The following is a 17474-nucleotide window of genomic DNA, read 5'->3' as shown; positions in this document are numbered from 1 at the left end:
AGGCCAGGGGTCCATAAACTGAGCGCTTAAGGTGGGAACGGACCTGCAAGTTCGAGAACAGCAAGTATGTCAGTGTGGCTGGCACAGAGTGATGGAAGGAGATGTGAGGTGAGGGGTGAAGAAGCAAGAGTAGGCCTTCTAGGGGCGTCTGGGTGGCTCAGTGGGTTAAGCCTCTGCCTTCAGCTCAGGTCATGATCTCAGGGTCCTGGGATCAAGCCCTGCATCGGGCTCTCTGCTCGGCAGGGATCCTGCTTCCTCCTCTCTCTCTCTCTGCCTGCCTCTCTGCCTACTTGTGATTTCTCTCTCTGTCAAATAAATAAGTAAAATCTTTAAAAAAAAAAAAAAAAGAGTAGGCCTTCTAGGTCCCTGCACAGTTTGGGCTCTTCTTGGGAATAAAGTTGTTCCAGCACGTCAGCAGGGGTGCTGGGCAGCTAGGAGCTGGGTGGTAAGGGTGCTATCAGGATGCTCTGATCTTTTGGTTGAGGCGAGGTATGTGGGGTGACATTTAGGATCCTTGTAGTAATCCTTTTTTATACTCGTGGAGGAGGAGCGTTGTAGAGTGGGCACTGGCAAGACCGGAGACCTGAGTCGTGTTCTGCCGCTGTCCCCCCTGGCGTGCCGGCTCCCTGGTCAGTTACACCGCGGGTGGTGTGTGTTCCTGCTGCGCACACCTCACAGGCTTGGTGTGAAGAAATGTCTGTAAATGCCTGTAAACAGTAGACTACAACACACAGCTACGTTTCTGGAGTTGCTGTTCGGACGTGGACTGAGAAGCCATGAGTCCACGTTCTTCCCAAGCAGGGTGGCCTTGTCTGGGAATGTTTCCCAAAAGGAGGCGCTCACTTGGTAGGAAAGACAGCACACGGCTGTCCCCTTTCTTAACTTGGATTCTGTATAACAATTAATATAGCCTGCGTATGGGTTAGTTGCTGAGAACTTCCTCTGGCCACTGCCTCAGGATACATGTGGACTGTCAGCTGCTTAAGGCTGAGCCTTTGTGCCAGATTGGCCAGCCTGTTTAACTTGAACTCTGATGAAAGCTTATCATGATAAGGTACTGAACTGGATCAGGAAAGTCGGCTTCCGGTGCTTTCCTGTTAAACAGGAGTAGGTGATGACGGGGGCAGTCAGGGGAGTGGGAAGCTTGTGGCAGAAGCCGGCCTGGGTCCAGCTTCCTTTTGAGTGGGGTGGAGACCAGAACGTGCGGGCTGTGTGGCTGATCACTGGAAGGGCTAGGTGTCCTTGTGTGGCAGAGAGCCCAGAGCACCGGGGACTCCCTAAACCAGAGAATCTCAGAAAAGGAATTCAATAGAGGCAAGTTGTGCTTGTGCACAAGCACAGGGCAGCAATGCTGTCTTGTGACATGGGGAACCAGCGGGGCTCCCAGGAGTCCTCTACCAGGAGCGACAGCTGCCATTTATTGAGTGCTCACCATGTGCCTAACACTTTACTTCTCAAACATTTTACAAAGATTGCCTCTTTTCATCCTCAAAACAGTCCCATGCAGTAGGCATTACCTTTTGTTACAGGCTGAGTTGTGCCCCCACTAAGTTCATCTGTTCCAGTCCTAACTCTTAGTACCTCATAATTCAGCTCTTTTTTTGGAGGTATGGTCGCTAAAGAGGTGATTAAGTTAAATAAGGTAATATGAGTACAATGTAATATGAGTACTGTAGTGTCCTTATAAGAAGAGGATTTGGATACAGACACCCACAGAGGAAGAGCCCTGTGGAAGACACAGGGAGAAGGCAGCCATCTGCAAGCCAAGGAGAGAGGCCTCAGAGGAGACCACCTGTCCTGACACCTCGATCTCAGACTTCTGGCCTCCAGGACTAAGAGAAAACAAATGTCTGTTGTTGAAGCCACCTGTTCTGTGAGAAAACTAAGGACCGGAGAGAGATTACAAAGTCTAGTGGAAGCTCTTGCTGTCAGGGGTGGGCAGAGCTGGGATTGATGTCTGGTTCCAGAGTTTGTGCCCATAACTAACATGTTCCACTGAACCCTGAGTTTCCTGGCTTACATCGTGGCTTCTCCTCACTTCTGAAAATGCAGCTGGCGCCCGGATCTTCAACTAGGCCGCTGTTCTCACTGTTTTCCTGTACTTTCTTGCCTGCCACACCACTCTCTGTAGAGGTAGATCTAGGCTGGGAATGGCATAAACAGGTGGCTTGAGATAGGGACTCAGTGAATCTAGAAGGATTAGCCTTTAGGAATTTCCTTCCCAGTTCTCTTGCCATGAAACCGAGGTCAAGAAGACTCTCTTCAAAGTGGTTTGGACCTGCTTAGAAGTGCTGTTAAACCTTCTCCGAAATGGGGTAGGTACACGTAGTTAATACTGCACTTGCGGTGTTGCTGTCACTGGGAAGTTTGGCCAGAGTCACCTGGATAACTTTCAGAAAAATACCTAATTCCTTCTCCTAGATATTCCCTCATAGGCAGAATGGTACAAAATCTGGGCAGTATTAAGCTCTCCCCCCTCCTACCCCGATAAAGTTGATGTGCCATCAGATGGAGAACCTTTTTTTTTTTTTTAAAGATTATTTATTTATTTATTTGACAGACAGAGATTTCAAGTGGGCAGAGAAGCAGGCAGAGAGAGAGAGGAGGAAGCAGGCTCCCTGTCAAGCAGAGAACCCGACGCAGGGCTCGATCCCAGGACCCTAGGATCATGACCTGAGCCGAAGGCAGAGGCTTTAACCCACTGAGCCACCCAGGCTCCCCCAGATGGAGAACCTTGAAGTTGAGGAATGATTTATTTCCCTTGTTAGTACTTTGAAACCATTAAAATGGTTGCCTTCCAACAACATTAACATCTTAAACCACAACTCTTCCATTTTTGCTTTCATTGTAGACTTCTGTGTTTTCCCTGGTCTTTCAACTTTAACCTGTTTTGAGGATGGGAGGATATGATGAGAGCCGCTGTCTTAACAGAAGACCTCTAAGCCACCAGAATTAGCAGGCCTGAATGTGAGCCCTAAGGTAGACACCACCCGACATTTTTGAAAGAGGTTCCTTCTGAGTAGCTTTTTTCATACACAGTTGCATTTTCCACCCATTCCTCCAGAGGGCGCCAGAGTTCAGACTCAATTGTGGGGCTGTTGGGCGGACTGGACTAGGAAAGTCCAGGAAAGACCTGGAAACTTTAGCCAGAAGGATTTGAGCTTTTAGTTGTTGGAGGAACTGTCACATTTCTTGTTCAGAGCTTCCTGTTCTTTCCTAGTGCTTTATTCACCTTTCAGCCTCTATCCAAAGGATAAAGAACAGTGTTTTCTTGTCAGGATAGTGGCCCTAGAACCCAAGTCCAGGGCCTAAGGTCGGGAACTTGGGTCTTTAGAGGAGTGAACCCTTAAATTCTTTTGCACACTTATCAGTGTTGACTGCATCTTCAAAACAGGGATTTGTGTGAATTATATGCACATACGATTTTATTAATATATACCTTATAAAATGTACCATCCAAAATGGAAGCTAAAAAGAATGAACAAAACAATGCAACATCGGTTCTCTTTTTTCTGTACTCAGTGAGAGTTACTTTGGAAGCCACTGCTTTTGAAAATGGCTTTTCTTTAAAAAGGGATTTGGGGGAAGAACATGGAGATTGATTTTGGGGTGGTTTTGGCCACAGTATCAAACTCAAGTTGTTAATTTGAAGCCTTCAGGAGGAGTTGGTTATACAGGGAAAAGGCAGGACATGGCAGTCAGTGAGAGTACCTTCTGTGGAAGGCTCACTGCCCTCTTTGCTGGGATTCTATGTAGAATGTGTGAGGCACAGTACCTGAGGATGATAGAGGGAGTAACGTGTCTTAAATCCCATTTCAGGAAGCTCATCTTCTAAAGCAGACTGTGGTGTACAGTGTAAGGGAAGGTTGGCTACCGTTGACTAATAGACTTAGCAGAGGTCCCGGACGTGCCACCAAACTTCTCTACAGCATCTCCAGTCTGACCTGCAGTGAGCTGTTGGGAGGGAGGTGGATAAAAGGACCTGGTTGAGGGTGTCCAGTATTCAGTAGGGAATTTGGTGGAAAAAATAAAGGAGGCAGGCATGGTTTTATCTGGACTCTTCTGAAACTCCTTGCCCATCACCCAGCCTAAGTTGCCATAGATTGAATTGAGTCCTGAGGGCCCACCTGGGGCCAAATCTTGCTCTGTGGCGACCCAGGTAGTATGACTTTGTTATCTACCTGGTAGGTGTCATGTATTTGAAGCTCCAGGATACACCTATGTGCTGTGAAGCCCCGAATCTAAAATTGTTTTTTGAACTTAATAGTTGCTTAATAAATTAATGTACAAGTAGTCAAGCCATTCCATAGTAGAAAAAATTGACATATTGGGTTACAGGGCTTGACAGAGACATATTTCACAGAATTAAATTCAGAGTTTAAAATAAGGCACTGTCAAATAAATATGGCCACCGAATGGGAGACTAGAAGAAAGCTACCCTAGTAATACATGTAAATGTTTGCCCACTGCGTGCCAGGCATTGCTGTCTTCCAGTGGTGAGGCTAAGTGTGTGTAGTGTACTTAATCTGAGGTAGAGTTTGACCTTTCACTTCCCTAAATGTCAGGTAGTCATAACTTGACCTGACAAGTTATGTCGAGATTTGGAAAATATCTAGTCAGCAGTTCTTTACTTAAGGTATTTTTCTTCCCATTCTGAATGTACTATATGCTTAGTTAAAAATAATTAGAAGAGTAGAAAGGAATCAGCCATATTCCCACTGCAGAGAAAACCACCATGAATATGCTTCCCACATGATTTCCCAGTGTGTGGTGTGGGTGCCTTTTTTGTGAAGAGGATGCTTAGCCAGAGAGTCACTATGGGAGGAAGGAGACAGTACAGGTGGGTGACTTGGCACAAGAGGCAGCATCTGGGCTGCAAGATTAGAAATGCCTCTCTCTCTGTTGAAGCCAGTCCCAATATGATGAAGGCTAGACGAAGGCAAAGCACACTGACACCCTGAACGGCAACCCCACCCCGGGTGGGACAAGTGTGACATTCTTCCAGGAATCTCCCAACTGTCTTAATGTTAATACCTTGCTAGAGGGGGAAACAACCTTAACTTGACAATGGCAAGGCTATCTTGCAGGTGTCTTATATAGGTTGGTCCTCTTTTTAGTATATGAAAGTTCTTTTGAAACCTCCCGTTTTCCTTACTTCCCCCAATCCCTGAGTATATAATCACCACTCCTCAAGGTCCTGATACAGCACCTCATTCTGTCCACGGGTCCTGTCCCATGCTTTAATAAGCCACCATTTTGCACCAAAGACGTCTCAAGAATTCATTCTTTGTTGTCTGTTGTGGACCTCACCCCACTTGTATTCCAAAACCACATCAAATGCGTGATGGGTCACAAGAGGTCGGCATAGAAAAATGTAAAAGCAGTTTTGGAGGGAGCAAAATGGAGTCTCTCATGTCAGGCAACCTGTGTCAAGCAATGACCCAAGCAAGCAGTTAAAGTACCACAGCTTGGAGATACTGCTGGGACTAATGTCAGCTGACACACAGAACTGATAATGAGTAGAACCGGAGGAGGTCTGCAGAGACCCCGAACCCATAAAATCCCTTTTAAAAGGGAAGGATTTGAGCAGCGAGCTATCAGACTCTTCAGTCTTCAGGCATGACCCCTCTATGTTTGACCACTTAAAAAAGGCAACTACTGGGGCACCTGGGTGGCTCAGTGGGTTAAATCCTCTGCCCTCGGCTCAGGTAATGGTCTAGGGGTCCTGGGATTGAGCCCTGCAAGGGGCTGTCTGCTCGGCGGGAATCCTGCTTCCCCCACTCTCTGCTTGCCTCTCTGCCTACTTGTGATCTCTCTGTCAAGTAAATTTAAAAAAAAAAAAACTTAAAAAATAACAGAGGCAACTACTGCCAAAGGCTCTGCCCAATGGATCTCCAAAGGGAACTGAGATCCTTCCCGGCTTGAACATAAAAAGCAGTAAGTGCCGAGAGCTAGCCCAGACCAGACCAAGGCCTTGTCTCAACTGCGCTCCCACAGACTGACTTTGTGTGGGGTTCCTTAACTTCCCACACAGTTCTCTCACCTTGCTTGTTGTGTGGTTTGTCTTCTGTCCTGCTTTGTGTGCTATGGAAGAAGCCAGGTTTAATCACATGGTGAATTGTCCTTGAGTTTGGAATCCTGAACCTGCCTTATGGTTGTGGTTTAACTTTGCTCTGTGATTGAGTAAAGCAGACATTGTGGAAAGACACAACTTGTGTGTGCACCTTCATAGTGTGCTCACAACAAGTTTCTTCTGGTGTTACCTGTCATATTGGAGTGACCCTTTTGCCTAGTGGGAACGTGTGAGTACCTTGGTTAGGCCCAGGAGAGCCAATGAACTGAGATCTTGCTCTGCAAGGTAACCTTTCTCTCACCTCTGTTTAAACTTGCCTTTTCTTTCCCTGTCATGACAGTAGAGTTGAAACATGCCCTCGGTTTGGTTCTCACCATTCTTGTGTCTTTTGGGAAGAGATTTAACTTAATCTATATCCCTTCTGTAATAAACAACATCACTGTGGGGACCATTGGGTAATTTCCCTTATTGGAGAAATTAGAAAATAAGCTCCAAGGGAAGCCTAGAACAAACTCTCTGTGGTGAAAGCTGTGTTTCTTCCCCATCCCACCCACCCCCAATCTGGTGCAGAGCAATCCTTTTATCAAATAGGATAAGAGCAATAGTACTAGAAAAATTAAAAGAAAAACACATATTCAAGCATAAATTTTGGATTCACTAGGCTTAAAATTACTGTGAAATTGCTATAAAATTCCTAAGTGCATTTTCTCATTTTTGTAGTTAACTGTGCTAGATTGCCGACCACATGTTGAGTTTTGTAAGATGTAGGGAATGGATGAAAATGTAAGTTGAGGGGTAGCCTGGGAATAATATACTCATCAGCTGTTAAAGCTATAAAAGAACACAAATACAATTTTATTCCTTTGCTTCTTTAACAGAAGAGGAAATGGAGGTGATGTAACTTTCCTAAGGTTACGTGAGTAGTTAAAAGCAGAGTGAGGACTAGTCTAGTGATTTTCAGTTTAGTGCACACTATACTTGGATCACGTGACTCCTTAATTTTTGTGTATACCAAAGGTCAAAGCCGGGTTATAAAGTAGCATATTTTCTTCTATTTTTAAATTTTTGGAGGTAGACATAAATTCCTGATAAAAGCTGGTTTCTGGATGGTGTACGTGTAGATTCGATTATTCTGTCAACTAAAAAGACATCATTGACTCCTTGGAATTGGGAAATGTCTTGCATTTGATTGTGTTTTGTTTCTGGCATTTAGGTTTTCCTAGGACATTAGTTCAGGCTGAAGCCCTGGACAAAATCTGCGAGCTGGATCTGGTGATCACTTTGAACATTCCATTTGAAACACTCAAAGATCGTCTCAGCCGACGCTGGATCCACCCCGCTAGTGGAAGGGTATATAACCTGGACTTCAATCCACCCCATGTACATGTAAGAATATACAAAGCATTTTTATGGGCTGACAAGAAAGAGGCAAAACATTTCAGTTGTAAAGTGTAGGAAGGATACAAATAGATTATTCGAAAAAGCAAATCTGCATGGCAGAAAGTGTTTGAAATTTCTTGTTCACTAGTGGTCAAGGAATGCAAATTAAATTTATAACACCTATTGCTGGTGAGACCTAGAAAAAATGGCACTCTCATCTTTATTAGGCATATAAAGTATTAATAGTGTTTTTAAAAAACAACCTCGTAATGTATATTAACATTTTAAAATATACATACTTGATTCAACCCACCACTTGGGAGTATAGGTTATGGAAATGAAAGCACCAGCAGGTAAGGTCAAGGACACAATGATGCTTATTTCAGTGTTGGTTTTGGAGAAAAGATCTGAAAACAAATGAATATTCATTTATAGGGGATGACTAAATAAACTAGAGATTATGTACATCTTGCAGTATTACATGCTCAGTAAAAAGAATGACCTTGTGCTATCCCGTTTGACCTGTAGAAATACTTCCTCTGGGTCCTGTTGAATATGAAAAGCAAAGAGCACAGTGATTCCATTTTTGTAAAACAGTGACCCTCCTCTACACATTATCTGTATGTGCATGTATATGTACTCTCTAGTTTCATAAGAGCAGGGATAAATGGTGAGGGTTGGGACTGAATAAAGACGTGGGGTCAGAGTGGATGGGGTCATGGGAGTAGTGGTAGTGAGGGTTTAAAGGGACTGGGAGGATGAGAGGAATAAACAGGTCCAAACATAACATGTGTTTACATGAAATAAACATATGTAAAGGTATATGTTTAAAGAACCTTTTTAAATTAACTCACTCATTTAAAGAATTATTCTTTCTGGTAAAGACATGAATTATTTCAGTGGGATTCTTACCTCCAGTTACTGGGTGTTAGGTAGAATTACTTGTAACCATCCAGATGTGGAAGGGATGACAGTTGCATCTTATTGGGTTAATGGATATGGGATAGGTAGGTCTGCATATAGATAGAATCAATAATTACTACAGAAAACCAACTTCAAGAGGGTAAGGACACCTTCCCAGCTCCTGAGTGCCATGGTTTTGGTGACAGTCCAGTGAGTCTTATTCCTTTGGGCAAAGCACTAGTTGCCATTTGAAGTCTTCTTTTTAAAAGGTAGTGAATACTTTTGGAATTTCTTTACTAGGTCCCTTCCTCCTTTCCCTCTCAAGAAACTAGTACAGGGGAAGAAATGGATGGAGAGGAGAAGAGGGTTCTGGATATGCCTTGACGTTCCACAGAAATGCTTCACATTTTAGACCTGCTGAAGCAGAGATTCTCGTAAAGTCAGAGAACCATTAACACTGAGTTGCTTTCCAAAGACTGGACTACCTAAAAGAACACCCACAGTTAGAGTGCTCCCTCCAAAGTCAGGTGAAAATGCTGGTCTGGGCCACCTCTCCCAGCCACTGTGGCCAAGCTCTCCCAGAAGGAGAGATGCTGTCCCCCTAGCACCATTCTGTTCTTTGTAGAAGCAGTGGTTGTATTTTCGGGTGCTCTGCGGTCCTGGAAATGACTCTTCTGAGCTTTGCAGGTGTAAGTTAAATGAAGGAGAAGAGAATAAAGGAAATGTATAGCCGTCTCCCACCCGCATCTTGCCTGTTGAGTCAGGGTAACAAGTATGGAATACACGTGATGATTATGGGGCTCACCAATAACTCATAAGTGCAGGTTATGGACCCAAGGCCCTGAGCTATAATGGAATTTTAGTGCATTTCAGATTTATAGCTGCTTTCTGATTATCCAGTTGAGTTGCCTGAGCCTTTTGGTTCTGTCCTAGCCTGCCGTTTGACAGATTATTCCTTGTGACTTTCTCCCTGGAGGGTAATAGCCATGGATATGGGAGACACTCATGTGTCCATGTTGTTACTTGTAAGTAGGTATGTCTCTTGGGGAGGTTTAAAATAAATCAGAAATCAGGTTTTCTAAGTTGCGATTTTTTTAGTTCTCAGAAAATTTAGCCTGATTGTTACAGGTAGAGACTCCATGCCCATTTCAATCTATCTCTAAGTAAGCCATTATGCAATCTAGGAAAATAACCTGAGTCGGATTAATCTCAGGAAAGAATTTGAAAGGTAGCAGAGAGGCAGGACTGAGATACCTTCTCCCAGATCAGTGTTCTCCTAAGTAAACCAGTTGGTTCTTTGAGACACTGTCTTTTTTTTTTTTTTTTTTGAAGATTTTATTTACTGTAAAGAGAGAGAAAGCATATAAGTGGGAGTAGGGGCAGAGGGAGAGAGAGATCTCAAGCAGACACCATGCTGAATGGGGAGCCCTACATGGGGCTCGATCTTACGACTCTAAGACCATGACCTGAGCTGAAATCAAGAGTTGGATGGTTAACCAACTGAGCCACCTGGGTGTCCCCAGACATTTTCTTTTCCATATTAAGAATTCAAACTTTAGGGGCGCCTGGGTGGCTCAGTGGGTTAAAGCTTCTGCCTTCAGCTCAGGTCATGATCTCAGGGTCCTGGGATCAAGCCCCATATCGGGCTCTCTGCTCAGCAGGGAACCTGCTTCTCCTCTCTCTCTGCCTGTCTCTATGCCTGCCTGTGATCTCTGTCTGTCAAATAAATAAATAAAATCTTAAAAAAAAAAAAGAATTCAAACTTTAGAAAGCAAGGCGGTTTTAGAAATGTTTAGAGTGACATTGTCTAAAGGTGGTTTGTGGTTGAGGGAGGCAGCATGGAGTTTCAAACTGTAAACTGAAAGTATCATTTTTCAATGGCATTGAAATATGTTTGGAAAGATTTGAGAATTTAATAAAGATTCCATGTCAGCTCTCATGAAGTAAGGTTAACATGACTATTAAGAGTGTTACCTCTTTCCAATTACTTTCACTGTTAACCGTTGCCACTCAGGCCTGATTCATCATGCAGTGGGAATCCAAAGTAAGTACACGGATTTTGCACAGGAAGGTTTTTAATCTTTGGAATGGCTCAGATGTTGGCCATATTAACTGGTTTCTGTGGTATTTATAGGGGGTTGATGACATCACGGGCGAACCGTTAGTCCAGCAGGAGGATGATAAACCTGAAGCCGTGGCGGCCAGGCTAAGACAGTACAAGGATGTGGCAAAGCCAGTCATTGAATTATACAAGTGAGTGTGCTTCACTGTTTTCCCGGCAGACGCTCAGTCAGAACCACGTGGCGCCCAGTGGGAAGGACCTTGGGCTGAGGCGGGGTTGTATGTCGTTAACCTAGACAAAACCCTAAGGCCCAGTTCCTCCCTGGGTGTCAGGGAAATGCTGGGGTTGCACGTTGGAGATATAGCCCAGTTCTTTTATGCTGAAATTCTTGTAATACAAGGACTGAAACCCGATCATCTCTGGTTGTAAAATTACATCGAGGATTATTTTCATCTTTCTTTTCAAGGAGCTGAAATAGGGGTTTATATTTTGACACTGCCACCTTGTAAATATCTCAGTGGGATAGACGATGAGAAGGGACTGTTTGCCTAGATACAGCTAGAGGGAATTTAACCCAAAAAAGCGAACACTATAAGCTGCAGATGGCAAAGTGAGATGACTGCAGGGGCCAGGCAGCTGTTGGGAGTGAGTGTCAGACCTGGTGGGGGATGTGTGTGCCTGTGCACTCCAGTCACTTACCCCGCAGGGGCACTCAGGCCCAGAGTGGCCAGTGAGCCCTGTTTTTCAAGAGAAGCAGAAATCTGGCTGTTAGTGGAGGGGGGCGGATCCCAGTTTGTATCTTGGCAACAAATAACATTCTTAACAGCGTGCATACTGAACAAAACCCATTTGCAGACTGCGTTCAGGACAGCTGTCTGCAGCCACTACTGGAATCGGTTTTTGACCTTGTAGCTCCCAAATAATTTAGCAAGCCTTTAGATCAGAAGTTCTGATCATGTCATCATGATACGTCCTGTGTTTCGTGCTCTATTGTAAGGAATAAGGGTTTCCCAGTACCCAGGCTTGTCAGTGGTTTGTCTTTTGAAAAGTGTATCCCGAGACAGATTTGGGATTGTCCATATAATGTTATTTTTTGATATATATATTTTTAAAGATTTTATTTATTTGAGAGAGAGCATGCGCACAAGCAGGGGGAGCAGCAGGCAGAGGGAGAAGCAGGCTCCTCAGTGAGCAGGGAGCCCAATTCAGGGCTCGAGCCCAGGACCCCAGCATCATGACCTGAGCCGAGGGCAGATGCTGAACCGACTGAGCCACCCAGGGGCCCTGCTTTGATATGTTTTAAACAGGAGAAGAAGAGGAGGCATCACGGCAGGCATGCCAGAACCGTAAAAGCTGTGGTTTTCCTTAGGTACACCGAGTGCGGAGGTTGGCACTTAACGGTGGGTGATAGGGCACAAGGTCGTGCTGGCTTTATTATGTCCAGGATCTTCACCCGCCCTCATGTCATGTTAGAGGAAGCCAAAAAAGGCCTTCATGTGTTGGATTTTATTTTTCAGGAGCCGAGGAGTACTTCACCAATTTTCTGGGACGGAGACGAACAAAATCTGGCCCTACGTTTACACGCTTTTCTCGAACAAGATCACACCTATTCAGTCCAAAGAAGCATACTGAGCCTGCCCAGTGGAAGAACCAGGAAAATGTCGTCCGTTCAGTTGTGAGTGTAGTATCGGTGCCGTGTCCAAGGTAGAAGCTAGTGGGGATAGCTCACAGCGTCTTTTCTAGTTTAAATGGTGAACTGAAATGAAAACGAATGAGTAGAAAGCGGTCCTGAAGCGGCTCCTCTCTGCCTTTCTCGAGAAGGGTCGCCAACACATGCATACGATGCCTCTGCACGTCTCAATCCCTTTCCAAGAAAACAAGCCCAGGCCGGGCTTCTGGCAGTGTCTAACCCCAACCTCTAGCTGATCTCTGGCCCTCACGTTGTTGTCGTAGTAGCCTTTTTGCGTGTGACGGTGTTGGCCTCTGGTGCCCTCCGTCTCCCGAAGGCTGTTGAACCACAGCGCCAGGCCGCCTTGTCCCGAGATCTCTGGTGTGTGCCCTTCCTGGTGACCGCGCGCTTGAAGCCAGTTGCTTTTTGTGGTTGCTTCCCTGGCCTTGAGTGACTGTCCATGATTTATTTTTCCTGTTAGGAGTGATACCTTTTCTGCATCCATGCTCCATAGAATCTGTCCTTTGCAGACATCCCTGGACTGAAAGGATTTGGCTTCCACTTTTTTTATTAGACTGTATTTTTTTTTAAACCTCTGTTTTCTCCCAAGGCTATGAAGCAATACAGACAGTTACTGCTTTGATCCCTCTCAGACCCGTTTCTAAGAGCTGAGAGCGAGGGGAGGCTGTCAGATGGCTTCCTGCACCAGGAACTGGGCTCTGCACAGGGCCTCCTTAACGCTGCTGGGCTGACTCTCATGGCTTGACACTGCCCTTTTTTCTTCTATTGTGAAAAAATAAAATCCTCAGAGTCTTTGGGAGTCTTCAAAAAAATGGGAGATGCTTACCTACATAAATGTTAAAGGATCGTATCTTGTGTATAGAAGTAATAAGGCCACATGAAATTACCGCACCAAAAGAATAGTTTAGTTTTTTCATCAAGACAAAAAAAAAATGTATTTTGAAATGCTGCTAAATATTGATGCTGACAGTGTTTTTCTCCTGTGAGTGACCCAAGCATATTATAAATTGTTGGTAAAGGGAATGGAGCCTATGGGTTGAGGAGAATGTTGCACTAGCTGGACCCAGAACTGAGTATGACAGCTTTATGATTATGGGAAAACAAATTCTTAAAACTTTTTTTTTCTGTTCCAAAGATGCTTTCTGTGGGGTGGCCATTAAGTCTAGAAATACAGATAATACAATTTTGTCATTCTTTATAATGTACTGTCAATAAACCATTTATTAAAGATTTGTCCGGTTTCCAGACTTGGTGGCCACCTGATGTAATTCTTGCTCTCCTCTGGGAAGGACAATGAAATTTATTCCTGTTGCCTTAAAAATAAATACCCCTCTTTGTGATGGTCCCTGAAGAAGGTCCTTTGCTGGGAGTGACTTCTGTCTAACTCTTCATACTGGAGGGGAAAAAAACCTCCCCGTTTCTGCACGCCAATTGTGTTGTACCGTATTATTTATTTTCTGAAGATGTCCCAGCAGATCTCCAGTCAGTCCCCGGCACCCGTGTTCTGGATGGTGATGACTGCATCTTCCTTCCAAACACTGCCCCGCTCTTGCCAGTTCTTCTCCCTCTCTTCCTTCATGTGAATATTCTTTGACTGTCTTAGTGGAAACATGGACTGGTCTCCTCATTCTCTGAATCACCTCACTGTTACTTTTTAGGTTTATGCCCTGTAAATGCCCAGTTCAGGTCTCTGAAACATCAGTGCCTGATACAGACTCTGAGTGCTTTCGAAGAGCCCTGTGTGAATGCCAGTTGGTGGGATCAGGGTGAAAAGATATGGGTAAGGCTCAGGTGTCCTGGTGAACCAGGCATAGAAAAAACAAGTCTGAAATGAGGAAAATGGCACAACTTAGACTACTGTTGCCATGGAGACCATTTCCACAAACTAGGGAAAGTAGAGAATTAAGGTTATTAGGTGGACAGTTCAAGAAAAGAAAGTGTGTGCCCTTCTAGAAGCAGACAGATCTTCACAACTCTATGTTTAGTTCCCTTTTGAACAGACTCCCTTTGGATTTTTCGAGAGAGGCATGGTCCCTTGTGGCATGCTGTCGTTCTCCATCCTTCCCTCCTCTCTGAAAGATGATACTTATTTCATGCTTAGTGGCCTAAAATGTCTATTTCTGATTTTCTTCAACCAGCTTTTTAGTTTTTCATCCAATAATTTTGTAAAAAATAAAAATCTTCTTGCAGGTATTTTGACAAAAGCAAAAAGGGCATCTTTTCTTGGTTTTCCTTCTGCTGACACACACGGTTCCTTCAGAGTTACGCAAAAAGGAAGTAGTCAGGGTGTCTCTAAGATTCCTACCTGTCCTCATAGCCTGTGATTCTAGTCAGCTGTGGATTCATTTTGTTTTCCATTATCTGAACAGGCTTTCCCCTTAACTTAGAACTTGGAAACATTGCCATATTTAATACCCTCTTAACACCCAAGGCAGACATAGAATAAGTACCATTTATTGAAGGCCTTTTAGGTGCTAGGTGTAGTTCCAGGACCTTAGCAGACATCTCATTTACTCTTTCAAGCATCCTTTGAGATGGGCATGATGCTATGTTTATAAACAAAGAAGGTAGGGGTCAGAGATGTGAAGCATCTTGGCTGGGCTCTTGCTGCCGATAACCAGTGCAGCTGGGACTCATGTGCAGGCTTCCCCAGCTCTGCAGCCTGAGTTGGCTCCGGATATTTACTCTGTCCTATCGCAACCAAGCCAGGGTTCTGAGCCTGCTTGATTCTGCTAGCATTTCCAAGTGGCCTTACACTGAAGTAGCTAACATGACGTTCAGCTCTGTATGTGACTGATTCCTTTTTTTCCCCTTTGCTAAAGCAAAGGGAGCTGCTAGAGGAAGGTCCGAGGCCTTGATATTTTATAACTACTCGTTTATAAAGTGAACGGCTGTTGAAGAAGGCTTGGGTCCAGGCTAATCTGTGGAAGAGTCAGGTTCATGTCCCTCACCTACCATTTTCGTGTCCAGGTGTTATACCCTGGAGGGGACCTTTGCCCTTGAGCCACCCCCAGCTGTCGCGCTCACTGCAGACCTGGGCTGCTGGGAGCTCTCCCGATGCTACTCACTTTTCTTCTCTGTTACTGGAACAAGTCACTTCCTCATTCGTACCCCGAATAAGGCTCTGAGGATAAACTGATCCTGCCTGAAGTGCTGGTGTGTGGACGAAGGTGATCGAGCCGCTGACACAGGGCCACCCTGGATTTTTGTACCGTCTTCCCTATATTGCATTCCACACCAACCTGATGCTGAACGCTAAATTCACACCTTTGCCTGCCATCTGCTGTGCTACTATTTGGCATACACCATTCTGGCATTAACCAGGGGAGACTGGCTTCCTGTCTTCCCTGCCACCCTCCAGCGGCCACGTTCACGTGAGCTCCAGCCCCGGCTGTTCCCCTCTCTTTGGTAGGGAAGGAAAAAGGTAAGGAGAGTCATGGGTGAGGGGGATTCTTGGAAGAGGTACTGCCGTGGCTTCTCCCACCCCTTAAATTGTTGTTGAGACAGGATAGTTGTAGATAGAAGGGTGCCTGTGTGCGATCGTAGATAGGATGGTAGAAAATTCGGCTCACTGTCAACTGATTTCAGTATTTTCACTGTAACTGTTGAGCTGACTAAACACCTTGCCAGCTTCTGCTGGAGGTTGGCTTAAATCATAAAGACCACAAATTTCTGAATGTGTGAAGACATTGCTGTTCTTAGTAGTTACTGTTGAGTGGTACTTCCTGCTAAGTACGTTATATGCATTGTCTAATTAAATTCTTGGCAATTACCCTACATGACAGATACTCAGTTATCCTGCCTCCTTATGTAAAAACTGAAGTCATCCTGTTTACTTAAACTTGTGTTTTTCATGTACCTACAGGGATGAATCAGGAAATTTAAAAGGGCCCTTTGTGTACCTTTTTCTCCTTTGAGCACCCCATTCTAAAATGGATAAAACAGTGTTATTTGTCCCTGGAATCTTTGCCTTTGGTACCCTGGGTCCTGGTGGTAGTCGCACACTGTCTATGCAGAGGGCACCCATCTCATTCGCATTCTGCTGGGTTGCAGGATCTCGGGAGACATTCGTATCTACCTGGTGAATTTCACGTATTACCTTTTATTTAAAAGACAGTATCTCTTCTTGCCACAGCAAATTTTGCCAGAGGTGCAGTTCGTAAGGCCAAGTTGTGTAATGGATATGAATTGCTTTCCTTTCAATTCCCCTGCATTTTTAGTAACTCTCTTATCCTATGTAGTGTCTCAAAAGAAGAATCTAGCAGTGGAGACTCTTTTTTTAAACGGGAGTGTGGTCTGATCCCAAGTTATCATCCCTTTCCACCTATAACTGATCCAGTCTGGTTTCTAGATGAAAAGTGTGCAAGACTCAGATGTCGGGAAACCATGAAGCCGCATTTCAGCTATGAGGAGAGATCTGCTTCCTGCAGCTGTTGAGACGAACTCCCATGACAGTTGTTCCTACACGCCTTTCCTTATCTTCTTTCAACAAGTTGCACAAGTCTTGCCAAAATAAATGCCATCATCTGTGTGCTTCAGGGAATCCCCCCAATTGGATCAGTGGCGGGGAGGGGGGAGAGGGAGATGGAGAGATGGTAAACATCTCCAAAAGGAGGAGAACGCTTGGATGGCATGGGTGTGCATTCCTTCCTGGTAATCATCAGGCTATTCTAGGAAACAGCGTCATTCTGTGGACATAAAAGGTTTCCTCTTGGAAACTTCGCCGAGGAGTGGTGCACCTTGAGATTCTCCCTGGGGTTGGTGTGTGTCTAATTCCATTTCATAAAACCTTTCTTCGTTTTGAAACTGGCTGTAAAGTCGGAAATGTACTAAATAAAAAACTGTTTTGTATTTAATTTAGGGAAGTGTAAAGGGAAGAAATAAAACCTCAGTGCTTATGTAAGCTTCAAGGTGTTAGGGCTCAGAGGGCTTTTCTAGTTTTATGAGAATTTGTACTACTGATTTTTATATATTCCTGTTTCTGAGATGAACAGATCTCTGGGGAAATTGTTGAATTACAATGGCGTTTCACTGTGACTCCTCTGAAGCTCGTATCTGTTCTCTAAGCCAATGACAACGCGTTGCTTCGGTTTACTGTCCTGTGAAAAGTCAGCTCCAGTTTCCCAGAAGTTGTGTGTTTACGATGAGTCACTGCATCTCCTCAGTGTGAAAGCTGTCAGCCCTCCTGATTTGGGTGTATGCGCTTAATTCAAAGTATCTAGACCTGTAGTCTAATCTGTACATGCTCTCCTAACTGTTAAATTGTGTTATTGACTATTTTGATTATCTTGCTTGAAGATTGATTCCTCCTTTTTAATTTGAGAGAAATAAAGTTTTTTTTTCTGCTTACAACTAGTGAATTTAAT

At 44.5% G+C, this 17474-nt stretch overlaps 1 protein-coding gene across 5 annotated transcripts in view; it reads left to right on the top strand.

Moving 5' to 3' along the window:
• Positions 1-17474, top strand: part of AK4 (adenylate kinase 4) — a 70542-nt gene extending 53068 nt beyond the window's left edge. For 3 of the 5 annotated variants that reach the window (XM_046019523.1, XM_046019532.1, XM_046019541.1), the window contains exons 4-6: positions 7287-7459; positions 10491-10609; positions 11936-17473. In XM_046019523.1, coding sequence (XP_045875479.1) covers positions 7287-7459; positions 10491-10609; positions 11936-12050 — 407 coding nt within the window. In that variant the 3' untranslated portion in view covers positions 12051-17473. Of the gene's footprint in view, positions 1-7286; positions 7460-10490; positions 10610-11935 lie in introns of all 5 variants that reach the window. The other 2 variants (XM_046019505.1, XM_046019514.1) reach the window with 2 other exon arrangements.

The sequence above is a fragment of the Meles meles genome, chromosome 1 (genome assembly GCF_922984935.1).
Source record: "Meles meles chromosome 1, mMelMel3.1 paternal haplotype, whole genome shotgun sequence".
NCBI classification, from domain to species: Eukaryota; Metazoa; Chordata; class Mammalia; order Carnivora; family Mustelidae; genus Meles; species Meles meles.
Note: the sequence above shows the minus strand (reverse complement) of the source record. Positions and strands in the feature narration are given on the sequence as shown.